Source organism: Phaethon aethereus (genome assembly GCF_964289735.1).
Source record: "Phaethon aethereus genome assembly, chromosome: 5".
In the NCBI taxonomy this organism is placed as follows: domain Eukaryota; kingdom Metazoa; phylum Chordata; class Aves; order Phaethontiformes; family Phaethontidae; genus Phaethon; species Phaethon aethereus.
The window spans coordinates 58600666-58621072 of record NC_138579.1 but is presented as its reverse complement, the minus strand read 5'-3'; the positions used below and the strand labels follow the sequence as shown (position 1 = coordinate 58621072).

Below are 20407 nucleotides of genomic sequence, written 5' to 3'. Positions count from 1 at the left end.
GCATGGTGGGACACTGCAGAGCCCACCTGCTCCATCCTGCCATGACTGCCACCAGCACAGACAAGGTATGGCATTGAAACCCTTCACAAGGAGGAAAACAGGGGCAATGTCTTTCCCCGCCCCCAACAGGTTGCAGTGCTACAGCCAACGGGCAACACAGAGTGTGTAAAACACTTATGGCGGGACTGGAAACAGAGGATCCACATGCCCCCTCCATCCCTGGCCTGCGTTTCTGAAGTTCAGCGCCGTTTCCATAAGGACCCACCGCAGACCAGGGCCTACGGCTCCCACGCCCCGCTCCCCAACGCCTTCCCTGCACAGAGGCCCAGGCGGCGCCAACGAGCCCTCCCCTCAGGCGCCGGGGCCGCCCCGCGCCTCCGCCTCATGCTCCCGCCCAGTCGTGCCGGCGCACGGCGCATGCGCGCGCTGCCCGCGCTTGCGCAGAGACTAGCGGTGCGGTAACGGCCCGTTAAACGGCTCTATAACGGCCGCGGCGCGCGGGCCGCCATGGCGTACTCGACGTGCTGCAGGGTGGCCGTAGTCTCCTGCCTGGTGCTCTGCGTCTCCCTCCTCCTGCCGCGGACCTTCTTGTCTCGGGGCGGCGGGAGGCAGGAGCTCGGGGCTGCGCCGCTCGCAGCGCCCGCGCCGCCCGAGGGTAAGAGGCCGCCGCGCGCCCCGCCGGCTGCGGCTCCGCTGAGGCGAGGGCGGGTTGCTCCTCGCCGCCAGTCCCCGCTCCTCGCCGCCAGTCCCCACCCCCCGCCGAGGTCTGTGTTTCGGCTGCTGCTCGAGGGCCGAGCGTAAAACGCGGGCGGTGGCTCAGCGGTGAGCCCGGGGCGGGCGGTTCGGCGGTGGGCCGCGCTGGGCCCGGCCCGTGAGCTCTCCGCCTCGAGGCTGCTGCCGCCGCTGGCCGGGCTGTGTGTGAGCGGTTCTTGGTTGCACGGCACGTCTGGAAGGTGCTCTGCCGCCTGGTGTGAAAACGTAGCGTAGTTCTTCCATAAGTGTTACACGCGTCACTCTCCCATACCGTCCCCCTAATGACCTGTGGAGTGTCAAAGATTGAATTTACTATTCTCACTGCGACTTAACTTTTTCGTTTCCCTTCAAAAAAAAGATAGTTTAAAATTTTCTAAATTTAATTTTATTTGTTCTGTATCAGTGGGGTGCTAAAGCTATTGAAGAGAGACATAGTCATACCACTTTTTTTTTGTCATTGTGATACATCACTTTTTATTTGAGAGCTTCATTATTTTGTTACTTTCTGTACAGAATGCTTTTGTTGTTGCATATGAAATAAAAGATCATTTGAATCATCTTCATTGCTTAATTTCCTAGTCCAGTATTTTAAACATGGCTTTCATACACTAGATTCTCATATGTGCCTCATGATGACTCATCTAGACTTCTGTACTGTCCATGCAGTCCCTGGAGCTATGTTCTTGCCTACCCTCCCACTCTGCATGTCCCCTCTTAAGTTGTAGAGGAATGGGTTCATAGAAGCATCTCCCATTCTTTTTATGCCCATTGCTTTTTACTGTAGGTTTTTCTCCCCAAGGCACTTCACAAAAGTAGCTAGCATCACAGTCCCAGGTCTTGGCAGAGCAAGAGTTTTGCCCAGGGCTGCTGCAAGCCAGAGGTGAGGCTGATGGAGAACTTGAGGTTGTGCTAGATGCTGTCCAGAGACTCGTGTTCAGTGACTTTATCTTCTTCGTCTTTCCAGCAGCCTGGTTCTTACGTGACCGTACACTTAAGTGACATTGATTTCATTTGATGAGGGTTTTTTAAGGACATTCAGGCTGAATTTACTGCTGAAACAATGTTACATTGAACTGAAATAAATTACTTCCGTACTAGGGCTACCCTTCTGTGGTTGCTGTGTGTATTCTTGGTCTTTGAGAACTTGAATATAGGTTCATCAGCATTGTAGATCTACAGGTTTATAGTTTAATTGCAGAATCTTGTAATGCTGAAAACCTGAATGGTAGCTGATTTTTTTGATAGCACATCAAGAGCAGTACTATGAGGGCATGGTGCTGGGCCCTGCAAAGGCCCAGCAGACAGCACAGGGGCTTGGTGAGGACTGGAGTCACCTGCCTGAAGCAGGGGTGGAAGCAGGCGGTCTGGGAGGTGGTACCTGTCTCTCCGTTAACTTCTGCCCCTGTGCAGCTCCTGACTGATCCCAGAGTGATACCAGGTGACAAGAGTTTGACAAACCATTTTCCTACAGCAGTGCAGTCTGAGGCAGTTGTCAGTTAATGTTCTGGTGCTTTTTTCTTTGGCTGCAGAATGGACTGGATGGAAATGACCTGACAGAAAAATTAGATTTTAAAAAAACCTCAAAAATCTTGCCCCCAAATTACTTTCAGTGACATCTGTCTGCTGAGTGATGTTCGTACCTTTTCTAGCACAGCCTGCTTCAAGCAGTGCTGTCATAATCTGACAAATCACAGCCACAGTTAAATGCTTAAAATAGATAACATAAAATACTCTTTCCATCATCAATATGTAGTATAAATACTCTTTCTATCATCCTGTAGGAGATCACAGTACAGCACGAGTTAGTGTGTGCCTGGTGCAGAGCAAGCACTCGGCATGCTCCTCTTGCACCCCAGCACCTGTCTTTGGCCCAGGATGTAATAGCTCACCTCAGCTGATCGGTTTCATATGAGAATTTATAGTCCATATTTTCAATTTGATAGCAAGAATTTCATTACACCTGCTCTGTAGACCAAACTTTATTTCACCTGAAGTTACTTTTTTATTGGAAGAATAAATCTTGATTGAACAGTTCAATTCATATCTCTCATTAGTTGTCCTCTTCAGTGAACTGATAACTGCAGTTACCTGACAGAATTTTCGGGGACCTGAAGTAATCATGTCATTCTTGTAGTTAATAAGTGCTTATTGTAGTCTTGGGGGCAAAATGTCTCTGAATAAAACATTCTTAACGTTTACTACCATTTGTTAGAACTCAGTGTTACCAGAAGGCTTTTTATCGAAACAGGCTTTAAGCATGGGAATGGCGCTTTCTTTAATAAAGCCCTTTTCAGAGGTCTCTTTTAGGTAAATGGTGAGCATAGCACTACAGAAGTTAATATTATCTTTCAAACGGGAAGGTGGTTTTTTTTTCACAGTAATAGTTTCCTGTATATGAAAGAATTTATTTACAGAACTTAGTGTGAATGTATCACGTTTCTAGTTTACTTCGTGGACAGGCATTAGAATTTTTTTTTTTTTAATCTTTTGGAAAGAGGAAAAATAGAGCTACTAGCAGTTTAAAAAGTACTTTTAAGTCTAGTGCTCATAAATATATGCCATGCATTTTGTAAAGCTACTGTCTAAGTTGGCAGCTTAAGAAAAACTTACAGCTCTATGACAATAGGTATATAGTGTGTCTGCATTCTTACGAACAGTCAAGTGGCACCAGCTTTACAAAAAGTTACATGACTCTTCACGTAACACCTCTGCTCAGTGTGGATTTGTGCAATGCACACATCAGTTGCCTGCAGGTGTCCTTACTTAAGAAAATCAAGATGTTTCCATTTTGGGTAGGTTTTGTGTTTTCCTTTTTAACCTCCACCTGCAATACTTAATAAAAAATGTTCAAGCATTTGACTGTGTCCATTAAGAATACCTATGCGGTGGTTTAAAGTAAGGATTTCAAAATTGTCATTCCTTCTAACCTTTTTTTGGTAAGTTTCTAAAGTTGTGTTGTTTTGAACACAGGTAGAGCTATTTTGTAAATCTCAGTGAAGAGCAAGAACTAAATGAATGCATACTGTTTGTCCAGTTCATCCTGGTGTTGCACTGTCTGCCAGAATCAGAAGTATTTATAAAAAGATTTAGAAGAGAAAAATACAAATGACTGATTTTAGTGTAAAAAATCTAAAACAGGGGTCATATGATTGATAGTGTGTAATACTGAAATAGAGAGTGGCCTCAACAATGAACCAAACATGAACTTGTAGTGTTATAAGAAGAATTAATTACTTGGACTTTCTGTAGGGAAAGGTGTTGGGGAAATTAGAGGGTGTTAAAGAATAGCAGCAGAAATTATATAGTGGCATGAGAGATAATTTAGATTAAATATCAAGAAAACAGTTTCTGTGTAGATTATTCTAAACTATTATACTAAACATGGAGGCTATACACAAAAACCTAGGAGGACACTTTCAACCTAGAAAAGATCAAATTACTTTATGATGGAGTCCATGTGCCTTTCTGTGTATTGCCACTTGCAGCTTTAGAGTCCTTTGGCCAATTCATCTCATTGGACAGAGAGAGAGAAAATAAATGCTTTATGAAAATACACTGCTGAGAGGGGCTAAAGATTGATTCAAGTGTCCCGAGACGAAGATTTCACCATGAATGCCTCTTTTTTGGCAGAGAGGGAGGTCTTGCATATCCTACTTAGAAAAAGTTTTGCTTCGAACACACGTCGTCTTTAAATATCAAGTCCGAGAGGGCAGGGGAGAAAAATGTACAAAACTCTTGAGTTCTGGTTCTGGTTCTCACAGAAGCGTATTTCATTTCTGATCCCTGTGACTGTCTGAAAAAGTGGTGGTTTTCCTTTTCAGTCACTACGATGAACATTTTACCAGGAAAATGTAAATGGCACCTAAACATCCCTAAACGTGGAAGTCAGGGTACAGTTTGAACCTGGGTTTGAGGACTGGAATTTGCGTTGCTGAGGCAGGAGGATAGTTCTGTATCCCAATGTCACATGTTTTTTCAGTTAAAGCTTTGCAAAACATCTAGCTGGTTTGTTCTTGGGCTGTGTTTTTTTGTTTTGTTGGTTTTGCATGCACTGTAAAGAATAGTAAGTGTCTTGGAAAAACCACAACCTTCGCATTTCCAAACCAAAGTAGTGTAACCATGGTTTTGGGATGGAAACAAAGAAAAAAGGCAGAGCGCCTACTGCAGAGCATGAGCAGAACTGCGGGTGCTGTTCCCCTGAGGAGCTGCTTGGTTGAGATTTGAGGAGCAATGAAAACAGCATCCTTTGATTTGCTCTCAGCTTGGACAAGTCACAGGCGCTTCTCAGACTGCCGTTTCCCATGTCTAACCTTCCTGCTACACATCACGGGGTCTGAAGAACAGGCACATTTGATAAATGAGGTCATATATCGTAAATCTCCTGATGAATGGAGTGCAAACTTAATGTAGCAACAGCCTGTGTTTACTGTATGTCAAACTTTATTTTTTTATTATACATATATGTGTGTAGCCCAGCATTTTACAGCTGGTCAGATGTTGCAGAAGGACATATTATCTAGACTAAGAGTTGCTGAATTGTACAATAATTTAAGTCTAAAAACTAAAAAGTTGGGCTCAGTAGCAATTCCTAAATACAGTTAGGTAGAACACCTAACAGCTTTCTTGGAAAAAAGATACTTGGATGGTCTGAATATTATCAGCTTGGTTGGCTGTTGTATTAGGTGTCATATAAACATACTTTTTAAGATTTGCTTTTTTCAGTTGAGTGTTAATATTGTTAAAAGATTAAAAAACTCACAGTCATTCTAACATGATACTGCTATTAAGGACTTCATCTACATTCAGAAACCTACAGTCTGTTAAATAACACAAATGTTAGCTGGGGCATAATTTCACTTTTGGACTTCAAGCTATTGAAGAGACAGGATTAGACAAACCATGCTCTGCTTGCCCTGTAGCTGGTTTGCAAAGTTGATTTGCAACATTAAACTGTAAAATTATTAAATGTGTTGGGTAAACCTTAGGTAAAAAGATTGCAAAGCCAGGTAGGGTGTATTCGGTGGAGTTACCACATCCATCAATCAATCAGGTCTACGTGAAGGCAGCCCTTGGGCTGTCACAGGGGAGTTGAGAAACAATTCGAACGCAGAGCAGCACTGTGGCACCCTTCAAAGCTAAATGGAGGTTAGTGCTCTGCCCTCCCCACAGCATGGAAAATGCCCCATTGAAGTACTCACCATCAGCAGTGGCAAGGGGATGGTCCAGCAAACAAGGACCCAACACATACCCTTCTGTCCTCAAGTAGAAGCATCACTTGATTTTATTAATTTTATTTTAGTGTGTTGTTGTCTCCATTTGAAAATGGTTTGTTTCATCATTGGCAGTGTAGAATCCAGTCACATCACCTACCAGGGTGTGTGCTAGGGTGTTGGGTTTTTGAATAGCATGAGGTATATTTGATTGACAGTGGCATCCAAAGCACTATGCATTTCCATTTATATACTGTATATTTGACACCTTTGTGCATATGTTGCTTTTAAGGTGCCTGTGCCATCAGTTTCCTTTATAATTTGCATGGATTCTCACAATAAAAAGCTATGGAAAATAATTTCCTTTTTTTAAAATAAGGAAATCATTATAAAAGTTTAAAAATCAACAGGGAAGATTTATAAATAGGAGCCATGAAATTCCCTTTGAAAATTATTTTGATAATGAAATGACTAGTACATGTTCCTTTGGCCTGATTATCTTTAATTGAATTGAATCTTTTAAAGCACAAATGAGGCCTTGTGGATAATTTAGAAAACTATTCCCTTTTTAAATACAGTTTCACCTTTGTCAACTATATTCTGCTTTCTTCATCTTTTTTTTTTAAATAAAGAATATTGGCATGAGTATAAGATGTTTTACAAAGGTTTATCTACCCTGCTGTTTCATCCCCACCTCAGTGATACTGCGCTCTACACGACATCACACTTGTTTCCACAGTGACCTACTGCTACAAGGCATTCCTGCTGGAGCAACGGGACTTTCTTGTAAATAAGATGCTATGCTTTCTATGCCAGAATTTGAATAATTCACTTTAAAGTGCATGATAACAGCTTCCTCAAAGTTATGCCTGAGCTAATTTGAGAGCGGCTTTGGTCAGTGGTGGTATATCTAGGTAGCTTCACTAAAGCCTGCAGCAGTCAAAGAACATATGCCATCACCTACAAGAAAAATTGTTTTCATAATAGAACTTCACAAACTATTGATGCCACTTCCTAATGTGTATTTACTGTAATTTTCTGTGCTTAGGAATTTAGCTGCCTATGATGGTATTTCCTAGCAAAAACAAATGTTAATTTAATTCTCTCTTGTCTTGCTTCTCTTAAAAATACTTGCAGCTGGGTACTTACAGATGTAAAGTTAAAGTTAGTTATTTTTGCTGCTATTTCAAACCTGTTTTTCATTTTCTTTATGCAAGTGCATGCAGCCTGCCCCAGCGCCAGTGACCAGTGTCCAGGCTGCCTGGCTTTCCTGCTGCGTATGCCAGGGAGGGGGAACTTTACAGCTGGCATCAGGCACTGAGCTGCAGCCCAGCCTGGCAGTCCGCATCTCTGGTGCTTCCATCCAACACCTCCCACTGCCAGACTCGGTGGTGGAGTAGCTGAGCAATTCACTTCAGTCCCAAACGGTGGAAGGGAGTGCAGGGACAAGTCCAGGCTGGATATGGAGACAGAAAGCAGGATGGAGGAGTACAATAGTGAATTTCATGGAAAAATTGCTGAATTGATGGCAGCAAGAAAATAGAATAATGTGTGAGCTTAGATTTACTGAGATTCTAGTGCCTTTCAGTTGAATGAAGTTGCCTGCAGCACCATTTCAGACTCTCTGCAGTCTTACTCTAGCATCCATGCATCCATTTATGCTCACTCTCCTTCTTGTTTTAAATTATCTCTGCCTCTTTCATGGCTAGAAGCCATTTTTTGCCCTTTAAAATGCAGAAGACCATATATCCCAAACTATGTTCAATCTCTTCTCTTACATTGCTTTACCCAACACCTTTTTAAGGAGAACAGTTTGAGGTGCCACTGCATTTCTTTGTCTTTCATTTGGTAAAATCAGGTAAAATACTACTTCTTACGGCAACAACCAAAAATCTATAGTGGGCAAACACTGCAGTCCTGTACTGGGTTGCTAGATGAGTAGTGGTTTATGCATTAACGTGCCTTTACGTTATATTGAAAGATCAGACTCACAGCAGAAAACCAACATGTTGCTGGGGGTTTTTTGAGCAGAAAACCAGAAATAAGAGTTTGGGTTTTTATCCTGCTAGGGATGCTGATTTGTAGGGTCTTTGGACAAGGATATACCTGTTAAACTCCGTGTTTTGTTAATTGCCCTGCCCGCTTTTTCTCTTCTTAAAATCAAGAGAGTAATTGCGCATACCTAACTCCTAGCACTGCACGTAGTAAGTGACTAAGGATTGAGTTTACAGACTTATTACTTACAGTCCAACAAGTTACTTTTTCATCAGTGGGGTGCATTTGAAAGTAGAGAAAAGACATGAGCCGCACATGCTGCAGTCTTAGGCTACGTGTAAAAGGGTGAAAAGTAATAGAACAAAAATAACCGTTGTGTGTTTTTTTGTAGGGAAGCTTGGTCGTTTTCCACCGAGGATGCATTACCAGGCCACTCCTGACAGCCGGGCTGCCCCTCATTTTCCAAGGTCTCACCTTGCTGAAGCAATTGCCAAAGCCAAGGCAGGTGGAGTTGGTGGTGGAAGCACTGGTGGAACTGGGAGAGGTCTTGTGGGGCAGATTATCCCTATATATGGATTTGGCATCTTCTTATATATCCTGTACATTTTATTTAAGGTAAGACCAACATAAATTGAAAAGTGAGGGAAATTACAACTAAAAAAATCTCAAAACAGAAACGACAGTCCCATTTTTGTACCTGGTTCCATTTCAGACTTGCTCAAAAAAAACTCACTTATGCTGGACCTTTGACTGGTGGTTGAAAGATTGGTGTATCCTGAGGTTTTTGCTGTCGCAAAGACTGTGACTAAGAATGCAGGGACGGGTTGCTGTGATCCTGTATTGGCCTCTGACCTTTTACAATTATTTTAAGGATTTTTATTCCCCCGTGGAAAATGTGTATGTCTAGAACAATGTTAGATTAATTTTTAATATACACATAGTATTCTTTTCTATTATGTGTGATTACATATTATATATACTGTATATGTCATGCATTGTGTTATGCATTTAAAGTGGGAGAGAGGAAGTACAATTATTGCATACCTTTGGAACAAAAGCACCATGTTATTGGAGAATGGGAGTTTGTAAGGTTGTATTGAGCACGCTGGAACTACCCCAGCTGAGGAGCTGTTTGAAAGCTAGTTTAAAAAAGCACAGCCCAAATTCCCCTCAAGTGCTTCCCACTTGATTCGAACTTCTCATAGCTTTTTTGTTACATAGGCATGACTTGCATGTAGGTGATGGCAATCATCAGCTCTGTGGGAGGATGGAGAAGTGGACTTCTGGAAATGTTTTTTTTCCTTTGAGTGGGGCTGAATCCAGACCGAGCAGTGTCCAGTTGAGCCTGTTCTGGACAGACAGAGGCAAGAACGAGGTGAATTGGATGAACTGATCAAACACAGAAAAGACGAATGAAATAGAGAGACTGCAGCTTCTGTATAGAGCCAGCCAGTATCTTTGCTATAGGTACAAAGTCAGTAAGGAATAGTGGCAGAAAACTTTGCAAGAGGGACAAGTAGGGTCACATATCATTCCTTCAGAACCTGTCCTTTATTTCATAATAATTGCCCAATGCACTGTTTTTCCCTCCTATACACAGAAGAATTACAGGATCAGGCTGGAACGGATAAATATTGTAAAATGAAAAAGTTATTGTTGTAGAGTTATGGTTTCACTCTGCTTAAAGATATCATTTCTTCCAAGTGTCTTTTAGGAGTTTTCAGCTGGCAAGATCTCCCAGGCATCTTTCATGGTTGTCTGTTTTTGCTGCTGGGTTACTTTCTGGCACATTTTAGTTTTCTATCCTTTTTTCTGTTGCCTTTGGGACTTATATACTACTATTGCTATAACTCATAGAAGGGCTGTCCTTTTTTCACTCGTCAGCTGGCTTCCAAGGGAAAAACTATTGCTGGAGAGCGGAAATGCCCTACTGCTACACCTGGAAACATGAAAAGGAAAATCAGTGAGTATGACTTCTGAGTTGTATCTGTGTAGCTGTTGACTCTGCAGAGGCGTGGTCCAACGCGGTTCTTCAAGTTCGGGGCACACTGCTAAGCTGCTCTTCCCCCTTATAAAGAACAAGCCAGAAGCTTCTGTGTTGGAATGAGCGAGAGTTTAAAGTGAATTATGGCACCATCGCTTTCTAATCACATTTGGCTAATGACACTCTGTGACAGTAGCCTGACCCCAAGCCCCCCTGCAAGCAATGGCTTTTCATGAGGTTCACTGAACTAACTGTACAGAATTGCTGAAAAACTATGTAGCTAATCATTAAAAATGGATAATAGGATGTACATCTATAATTATTCTAAAATCCTTAATATTTTAGTAATAGTATGTGAAGATATTATTAAAAGCTACCTTCATTTTTTTGAATTAGTGAGCTCTTAGCCATCACCAGGCACTTCCCTACTTTTTAGCTTCCCTTTTTGCAATGCTCAGAGTTTGGATGAGAAAGCCAACAGTATTCTGAAATGTCATTGTGATTTTACCTAAACATCGGTGGGATAGAGTCAACTATTTGTAGATATTTATTAGATAAATTAATAAGCTTACTATTGAAGATTGGATGAGTAGTTACCATAACAGTATTTAAGTGTGTTGTGTTTATCTGGTTAAATTGTAACAGGAAAGAAAAGCACTTAGGGCTTTATAGAAAGTGCTAGCAGTAAGGTAATTCTCTTAACTTAGCTGTAATTATCTTGACATTAATGCGTATATTAGCAATACCTAATGTACTATAGATTGTATTTTAAGTGCACTTGTACTGCATTGTGCCTGGCAATGTTGCGCAATTTATTAGCAATGGTAATTGTATTTTTTTCTCTAGTGCTTGGTAAAAGAAACTAACTTTGCAGTACGTTAAATATTTACCATCATTATAACGCAAAGAACTAGTGATGAAAATTATTCTGCCTTTTTCTAGAGCTCTTCATTTGTATTCCTAAAGCATTCATTGCAAGGTGTAGCAGAGCAGGGGACAAGTCACTGGGCTAGGAACCACTCACGTAGTGACTTGGAGGGAGTAACTTCCTTTCTCTTTGCCAATCTGCCTTTCGCTAAAGTCTCAGACATGCAGAATAATTACATCAGTGATACATTAAGTAATGACAGTCTCTGCAGAAATAGACAACTTCTCAATACAGGATGTTTGTGGATGGCTTTCTCCATTTCTACTATGCTGGAGGTCCTTTGTGCCTTTGTGCTGCTTAAATGGGTGTGCCTGTAGCAGCTGAATATTTACCTACCCAGGCTAGTTTCATTTGGTTCTGCAGTGAGGAACGATGAAGTCTCAGCCATAGGATTTTGAGCTCCAAACAAGGAACTCAAGCATTTTTGTTGGCATCCATGCTGTTGCATCTTTACTGTTAATGCCTTGGCTGAATTAAAGCCAGTGTGGGTGCTCCTGCATGTGTGCATGTGTGTCTACTATTGTACTATGGACACACTTTTTTAAAAAAGTGCAGCCATGCAAATACCATGCTTTGCTCCCCAGACAGACACCATGTGGCTAGCTGTTGTTCATCCTGGTAAGCCTGGCAGACCATTAGCACTCACTGCCTACCCTGGCACACCAGTGCAGGGGTGGATGCCATCAGGCCCATGGACTTTATTCTCTTTGATAAAGATGTGGTTTCTCAGACTTTGGCCTCGTTAGAAAATGCTCAAGTGACCTTTTGTCTCTCTTCCCAAGAACTTAACAGAGAAATTCCATGAGAACTATTAATTCTGCAGTAGACAGTCAAACACTCTGGTTTCCTTAGGGGAAAAAAGGGTATTTTCTTTTCCCTAACTTTAACCTCCAGGGCATTTACAGTGGCCCACTCACTCTGCTTATTGGGAGGTTGCACAGGAGCCTTTGAAAGAAGGTGCTTTCTGTGTGTCCTGTTACCATTGAGAGTAGTCTTCACCTTAAGCTGCATGTTTTAGTTTCCTCACAGACAGTTTGGTGTGGTACAGCATATGCTACCTGTGATAATGGGACAGGTATACATTTTCAAAGCTCCTACTGACAGATCTTGGGATTTTGTTTGTTTTACAGCTGACTATGAGCTCACCCAACTCCAGGAAAAACTGAGAGAGACAGAAGCAGCTATGGAAAAATTAATCAATAGAGTAGGACCTAACTGTGACAGGTATGTTTCAAATTACAGCATTTTAAGGAGGGATTCTGCTCTGATTAGAAATTAAACTTTCTTGCATTGGCTATATTAACATGGCATTTTTATTACTACTTCAAATTGTAGACATTTGATTTTACTTGATCACACTTTTTGTTCTGCAGGTTTTTCCAGCATCTATATTTCAAATAAATAATTTTTTCCAATTTCATTTTCCTTAAACAGAGAAGCAACTACCCCTACCCTCCCCCTTTGTATAGTGCGTTATTTGGAAGATAATTACAGGTGTGTATAAATGGAAAATAAAGCATCTACATTTAAAGTATATAAACCAACCTGTCTTATGTGACCAAAGTAATATTCTGATGATTGCTAAAAGACACATTTTTTTAATGTTATTTTCCAGTGGAAAATACTTATTAGTTTTCTAAATAGAGATACTGTTATAATCTATGTAAAGGCTTATGAGAATATCCATAAAATATTTCTTTAAGGGCAGAATTGTATAATCTGATTCCATAACTTAGTTCCACCCTGTAACCAGTAAATCCATACATTTGTTTCTGAATATAAAAGCAAAAAAAAGAGTTGTAAAATCAGGTTTTAAAGATATCTTATGTTTATTAATGTTTGCTATAAATCTGAGATCATGATTCTCATTATAAAGAAACACTGGAAACAAGTCTGTGTTTTTCATACATCAATAGGACAATGCATAACTGCAGTGTTTGAAAATGTAAATACCATTAATATTAAGGTGACATTTACAAGCAAAAAAGATAGCTGTTCAGGTTGTAATGCATGTTGTCTTCGTCTGGATCGGTCAATGCCTGATTTAACCCATTCTGTAGGAACAATTCAGTGCTGAACTTGCACCTTACGTTCATTTACACTTCAAACCGCATTCTCTTTGAGCATCTAGTTTTGCCCACTTTGCACAGTGCCCTTTGTTGTGGCTGCACTCACCTCAGCAAGGTGAGGTGCCAAACTTGCCTGTGTTAGGCCAGGTTCCAGCAGGAGAACCCCTAAGCTGTCCTGGTTTTGTTAGGGAAACAGAAGGATACTGTTTTGACTATTACTCATCTCTGTTTTGGAGAGCTAACACAGTGCTTTATGCGTACATTTAAGCTGCCAGAAATAGGCTTATGAGCTGCCCAGATATTGTGCTGACTCTCAAGATAGGATATTTTTTACTGAGAAAATGGGTTTAGGGTCTGATCCAATATTTGTTCCACTCTGTGTTATTGGCTCAGAGCCTTTATTTAGTAGAACTTCCCTTCTTTGTTCAACCAAACTATTTATATAGATGGATGTAAAGGCCTCAGGGGAAATCAGAATCAGAATCTAATAAAGAATTTTTTATGTAGCCTCTTTAAAGAGGAGGGGAAAAGCACCTCTACATGGAGCAAATAATAGCTGTTTTTCAAATACTTTGAAGCTTTCTTAATCTACATGGTGATACTCATTAAGTTTAGTAACACTGGATGAATGTACCAAAATAAAAGGTATGGATAGAAAGTGTAATTCGAGCACACAGTACAGTGCTAGGCTTATTCAATCTGGATGCTGATAGATCTAAATAAAAAGGAAAGAGGAAGAGAGCAAAAATTACTTTAGCTCCATTTATTAATATGCAGTTAAACAGAAATCCTTACAACAGAAAAGTCAGAGAAGGAAATAACTAGTATCAAATTTAATTTAAACTAATGCTGAAAGACTCCAAGTGAGACCATGGCCCATTTTACTAGATATTGCAAAGAGACTCCCAGCCTGCCAAGTGACGTATTGGTAGCCAAACCAAAGGATGTATTTTGCATTGTCACAAAAACCGGTGCATCACCATTAACACACAGCGTTTGTAATAGTGCTGAGGTCTGAGCTCGTGCCTCAGTGTCCTCTCACTATACTTGAGGTACATTCTCCTCCCAGCTGAACTGCTCCAGGATTCATCCTGGCTTTCTCCTTCTGATGAAGATTCTTAGAACCCAAAGACTTTCTAATTCTGTATATTTTCTTAAAGAAAACATTTCTTTTGAAATCTGGATGAGTTTGGAAGGACAGTTTATTCTCAGATAATGCTGTACCATAGAAAGAAATCCTGTTTCAGAGGAGTAATATATACTCCGTGCTGTGTGATTTTATTCTGCTTTTTTCTGTAGCAAGTGTATGTGTTGTTTTCTTGCTGTTGCTTGTCCTGCTCATTTCTTTTTCTTTCAAAAGCATTTGATTGAAGTGAGGCTGGAAGAATTCTCAACACTATTAGCTGGTTTTCTCAGATGGGATAGCTAGTGTTATCCAGTCCTGTGTTGTAGAAGGTAGGCAGGCAGGAACTTGTATTTGCTTTTTTTTTAATGAGGCTTGAAGACCAACCTCCAAACGAACCAGAGAGACCTCCTTCCAAACCAGCGTACCAGCTGGAATTGCTATAGCCTCAAGTACAGAAACCGCCTTGCAGAAATTCAAAACTTTCAAAAAGTACAAGTAAGGCCTAGCATGTATTAGCAAGGACTAGAAGCGAGGTAAAGAAAGCAAGAAGAACAAAATACCGCCTGGCCTGGTCCTCAGCAATGTAACCAAACCTAAACTGAGAGGCGGACAAAGGTAACAGTTACCTAACGCACACACTTAAATGGATAGTACGTAGTACCTAAGGATATAATGATTCACAGCTCTGAGAAAATCTAGCTCTCTTCCCACCTCTTTTTTCAACACGTTATAAACTTAAATTACACAGTTTTGTAATTTATCATCATATCCTATCACTAAGGAGACCGCAGTATCTCATTTCTAAATGTAGACCTTTATAGTCTTATAGTCTGGTGTCTCTCAACAGAGATGAGGAACCTTGGTGGGAATTTGATGATTCAGATGTAAAGACTTGATTGATGGTTATATAGGGCTCTCTGCATTAAAAGCATGCAAATTGCTTTTTTCCAGGCTTTTAGCAGAGTGTTTCAATGATACAATGGGTACGAAAGATTTCCTTACCCATTCTCACAGATGTCTTGCCCATATTCTTTTCAGTACTCTCTGTAAAATTTGTTATTTTGAAACCACTTTAAACTGAAGAATACTTGTAAATATTTTTCTCAATGGAAGCATTGTACAATACCTTCTTGTAGAAAAAATCTCAATTTCTGCTAATTAGGGAAGAGGTAGAGCTCTAATGGAATTCGATTACCTGTTTTTAAAGTCCTGTTTACCAGGCTGTCCATTGGAAAAACTTACCTTTTTACCATAAACTGAGCAAATGGGGTATGGAAGCGAGAGAGACTATACTCTGTGGGATGCCATTTTGGGACTATAGCTGCATTTTAATAATGGTTATTTTAAGATCATAAAGCAAAAAAATACTGGTTGACATGTCTGAGATACTATGTTGGATTATGGATTGTCACTGCAGTCATGATAGCTCTTCAGGAAATGTTCTGATCTCAGTGTAAGAATAAGAAACCTTTACTTTACTTGTTAGTGAGCACTTTGGGACTCTACAGAACGTAAGCATTGCCACTATGAAAAGTAATAGCTGTGTTGAAGCTACAAACACACAGAGAAAAAGTAATGACCTTTTCTTACCCTGTAAACCTTTTGTGCCTGTTGTCCTCTTAGTATTCATAAGTGCATTATATATACCCTGGTAAATCTCTCGTACGCAGGCAGCCAGATGTCGTATACGTTGCCAGCATCCTACAGTAGGTCTTCCTAGTGGCCTTAAATGAAGTAGAAATAGTGCATGGGCTTTGGTTCCTCTCCCTCTACATGGAAATCCGTCTTTTAAGCAAGGTATCTGGAGGAAGAATACTCTGAAATACTCACAGAGACCTTGTGTTGCAGTAAGACGGTAGTGCTTTCTAATGGAGTATCCAGCATATTAGAAATTTTCCTATATGAAATGCCACAGTGATGCAGCTGCACTGATTGATCCTATTATCTGCGCTAGCATATCTCCCCATTGTGCTAAACAGACAGGCCTCTCTGTCTTTATGCGGGTGATGATAGGTATTAAAATTACATACACTTTTGTCTATCAAAGGCGGATCAGTTTGTCAGTTCTATTACAGCTTCTGTCAAAAGCAGCTAGCTGATGAAACCATTTCTTCTTGGGTGCCTATTAATTCACGTCTCAATTTCTACATCTGCATAACCCAGGCTTTTGAGAAGATGCTGTCTCACACCTTTGCTTGTTCTGTGGAACAAACTGCCACCACAACTTGAGGGGACTCAGTGCAACTTCCATATAGCATTGCGACCATATCAGCTTTTCAAACTGTCGGGCAAAGTGCCCCTCAGGGGAAGCACAGAAAAGTGGTGTTTAGCCTTGTGATCTCGGTCAGTTTAACCTGGGTAGCTGCTGATGAAACCAGTGGGCCTGCTCCTGAGCTAAGTTCAGTTACAGCCAACTGGGTGTGCAACTGCGCACAAAATCTAGCCCAGCGTCAGCACTTCCATCACCACTGCACAGTAAACCAGTATGACTCTGCTGCCTTTAGTGGAGTAACTATCGTGTCACCATAATTCCCATAAATGCAGAGTTTCACAAAGTACCTATTAAAGTGCTGCTATATTCACAACAGTAAGAGGAAAAACTGGAGATGGACACTGCAAGTTTTCAAGTTTATGATCACCTCAATCCAAAACCATTAATCTATTTCCAGCTCCCTTCTTCCCATCTCACCCCTAAGGTTTGCTAAGCAGCTGTCTAATTTTGGAGATTATCTGTCTATCTGATGATTTGGAGATCACTAGAGATCATCTGTCTGACCTCACATACTGCCTACAGTTCAGCATTCTGCGCAAGCCAAGGGCCATGCTCTCTGAGTAACTAGAGGTGATAGATCCTGCCTGAAACACAGCGAGATTCAAGAGAGTGGCAGAGTAGTGCCGTGGTCCCCTGAGAGGCTTGAACTGGCATTTACACAGAGATCAAACACTTACTCAAGAACTACTTGAAACTCAAGATGAAACAAGCACAACAGTCCGAACCATTTTCTCCCCTAAATACAGCCAGTGTCTTTCTTATTCTGACCTATTGAGTTAGTACAGCTCAGATCACCACCCTCCAAATACTTCTTTTTTGTCCGTAAGATTTTTAGGAGACTTTTTTTTTCCAGAGAAAATAACATGTAATGACTACATGATCTTATCTGTTGGAAGCATTTTTGTTACAACAGTAATTGTATTACTTGAGCAATAGTAATTACTAGAATCAGCAGTGTAGAACCAGTCAAAATTATAGTTTACTTTTAATCTGATAAAAGTCTCAGTCCTCTCCCACTCTCCCTCTGATTCTAAAGGCAGGTTAAAGTTAAATGTAACACCATCTTTTCATTTTTAAGTCTTCCTTTCTGCTTCTCCCCCACCTCCCACCAGGCAGCATAGTTGACTTGGTGTAGTAACATGATGCTCTGTCCGACTGACATTTTTTAATGAAGCCTTGCAAATAATTAGGGATCATTAGACTCTTGAGACTAATGTCTGTGTGAGACATTTTGATCAATCCCACAAGTTGTTTTAAATGTAGCACAAGTTCTGAATTACATTTTCTTATAACACTTCAAACAAGGCAAGGCCCTCTAATTCTCACCCAACACTCTTCTAGAGGCCAGCAATTTCTATAGTGTCTTTTGTACCATAAATCTTGCTTGTTTACCACTTTCATATTGCTCTCACATTGGCTGCACCTTCCTTCCTTTACCTGTTTAAGTTTACAGGCTTTCTGGATAAATGGATAAAACTTTATACCGAGCTGAAGTGCAGGCCACATGCAGATGTTGAATAGTCATCATACTGCAGCCAGATTTCTTCAGACTGTGCTGCTGGGATAGACCAAACAGTTGGGTTCAAACTCTGTTAATAGTTTGTGATAATAGTGGACTGAATTCTGGTGTCTAATATTTTATAGCAGGACTCAAAATGTTACAACAGACCAGGAAAAAAGGTTACTTCAGCAACTCCGAGAAATTACTAGAGTTATGAAAGAAGGAAAATTCATAGATGGCATCTCTCCTGAGAAGGAAGCTGAAGAAGCTCCTTACATGGAGGATTGGGAAGGTAAGCGAGAACCTTTCTTACCATTACCTTGATGAGAAAAATTGAATAAGGATTACTTATACTTCCAGATCCTTTCAACTTTATCCTTCCTTTTCAGAAGTCAGTGTTCAAAACTTTGCAAGAAGTGGTTTGTTTTGCCAACCATAACAGAAAGAAAATAGATTTTGAGGCATTCAGCATTTCCTTTAGTGTAAACACTACACTATCTGCTGCCAAAAGTGGCATATGAATATTCACATGTGCTCCATCTGCTGCTGGGTCTTGGCTGCTGTAGGTTTATATCTTTCCCTTTCTTTGCTGGGCTACATTTCATACAAAATCATAAAACCCTTGGAAATCATAATCAATATGTTTTGTATAACTTACAATTTTATCTTTTGATTAGTTGTTCTTTCTTTGCTGCAGTGTTGCAAAAGTCAACTCCACAAAGTCTGTCTTTTAAAAATTCTTTATTTTAATGTCCTTTCCATTCCTTGGTGTTTACTTGTTACATAAATGTGTTTTCAAGACATCCTAGTTGAGCTGCTCACTATCAGAATTTTAAATGCAGGCTTAATTCCTTGCTTTTTAAGAAGCTTTCAAAAATGATCCAAAACATAAAGCATAAACAGTGGCCTTGAGCTCTGTTTTCTTAGGTCAAGTTCATGATGCATTTTCTAAAATGAAATGCACTAAGTTATTAACTAGCTGTTTTTTCAACTTTATAAATAATGCTGTTTATAGCAAAAGTCATCAGAGCATGAGTCAGTCAATCTGTAGACAGAAACAAAAAAAAAAGGATCTATTTAAAGATTTAGGACATGCAATTTTCACCTGTTAGCTTCCATAGGTTTCAGCAAAGCACAGATACTCACTCTGGAAAGTCAGGGTTGATATATCCTGGTTCCGTAAAAATAAGTGGAGTTTTCTCATCACCTCCCAAAAAGTCATGTTTTGCACATTCTTGCATTGGATTTAATAGTGTGGCACATACATGGCATTAAATAGATGACACATAAATTGTCAGTGCTGAAAACAGCTGTTGTAACAAAAAGTTGTGTATCCATCACTGAAGTTAACACTACTTTTAAATGCTAGTAACACTTCATCTTTATCACTTCAGCTTCTCACTTTATTCCTAAGGTTATCCAGAAGAGACCTATCCTGTCTATGATAATGCTGATTGCTTCAAGCGCAAACAGGACACAATCCTTGTAGATTATCCTGACTTGAGCCAGCCCTCTGCAGAAGAGCTGGCAGAAAGAATGGAGGGCATGGAAGATGAGGAGCATCTGTGCAATGAAACCCTGCTAGCTGATCTCACCATGGGAAGGGGAGGTCATGACTTACTGCAGAAAAAGGATGAGGTAACTGGCATTAGTAAAGAGGAGAGGGGCCTTCATCACAGCCAATGCATTGAGGAGTGCTGCTGTTGTTATGAGGATGATGACCCTGCTGTCATAGCAGAGAACACTGGATTCCACTCTGAAAGCTGCAGTGAAGCAGAAGAGCCAACCCAAGAGGACCTGTCTGTGGAGTCAGAAAATGAAAATGCAGCACTTAAAAAAGCTAGTGATTCAGATGAAACAGGTACACTGAGAAAACGCAACACGAAAGGACTTGAGTAATAAGGACAATAGTGGATGTCATCTAGATGGTGAAGGTAGAAGTCATAAACTGTCATTGGTGTGGTTTTTTTGTTCCCGATGAAGACTTCTTTGTGTTCATCTTCTTGTGCCAGTTTCATTCCCATGGTAACAATCAGTCACATCATCTACCTGAACTGGAAGCCAATGCCTTCTTTCATGCAGTCTTGTCATGGTTTACCGTGACGTTGCCAACAGCGCTTCGTCCTTGCTTTTTGGAGACTGATATCTTGGAGCAGATTACTCAGTTCAGATATTTGTGATTCTTCCCGGTCCTTGGGTTTGCCTTTGTCATCCCAGACTTAACCAAATGTCTCTTCTGACTTTTTGTCAAAAATACCTGTTTGTGTGCTAACAGTTAAGAAAATTAATCAAATCCATATATATTTGAGATTACCAGGAAGCTGGAGGAGAAAGTATGCCTTCTTTCTTTTACCTGAATGTTAACTGATCAGCAGAACAGACCATAGTCACACACATAACTCCCTCTCAACTGTGTCATTGCTGCTGTACGCCCAAGAAACTGTTGACACTGCGATCCACAAAATTCACGTTACCCCTACCTACAGCTTATTTCCCAGCTTATTCCATGCTGCAGGGCTGGGAAGCAAGACAATTCTCTGCAAGAGCAGGAGCAAGACTGAAGCGTTAT

At 40.7% G+C, this 20407-nt stretch overlaps 1 protein-coding gene across 1 annotated transcript; it reads left to right on the top strand.

Moving 5' to 3' along the window:
* Positions 1–481: 481 nt before the first annotated feature.
* Positions 482–19737, top strand: RIC3 (RIC3 acetylcholine receptor chaperone; the record flags this gene model as incomplete). Its single annotated transcript, XM_081999839.1, has 6 exons — positions 482–655; positions 8350–8573; positions 9843–9921; positions 12001–12094; positions 17982–18130; positions 19253–19737. Exons 1-6 carry the CDS (start codon positions 508–510, stop codon positions 19735–19737), a joined length of 1179 nt encoding a protein of 392 aa, XP_081855965.1. The 5' UTR covers positions 482–507.
* Positions 19738–20407: the final 670 nt, after the last annotated feature.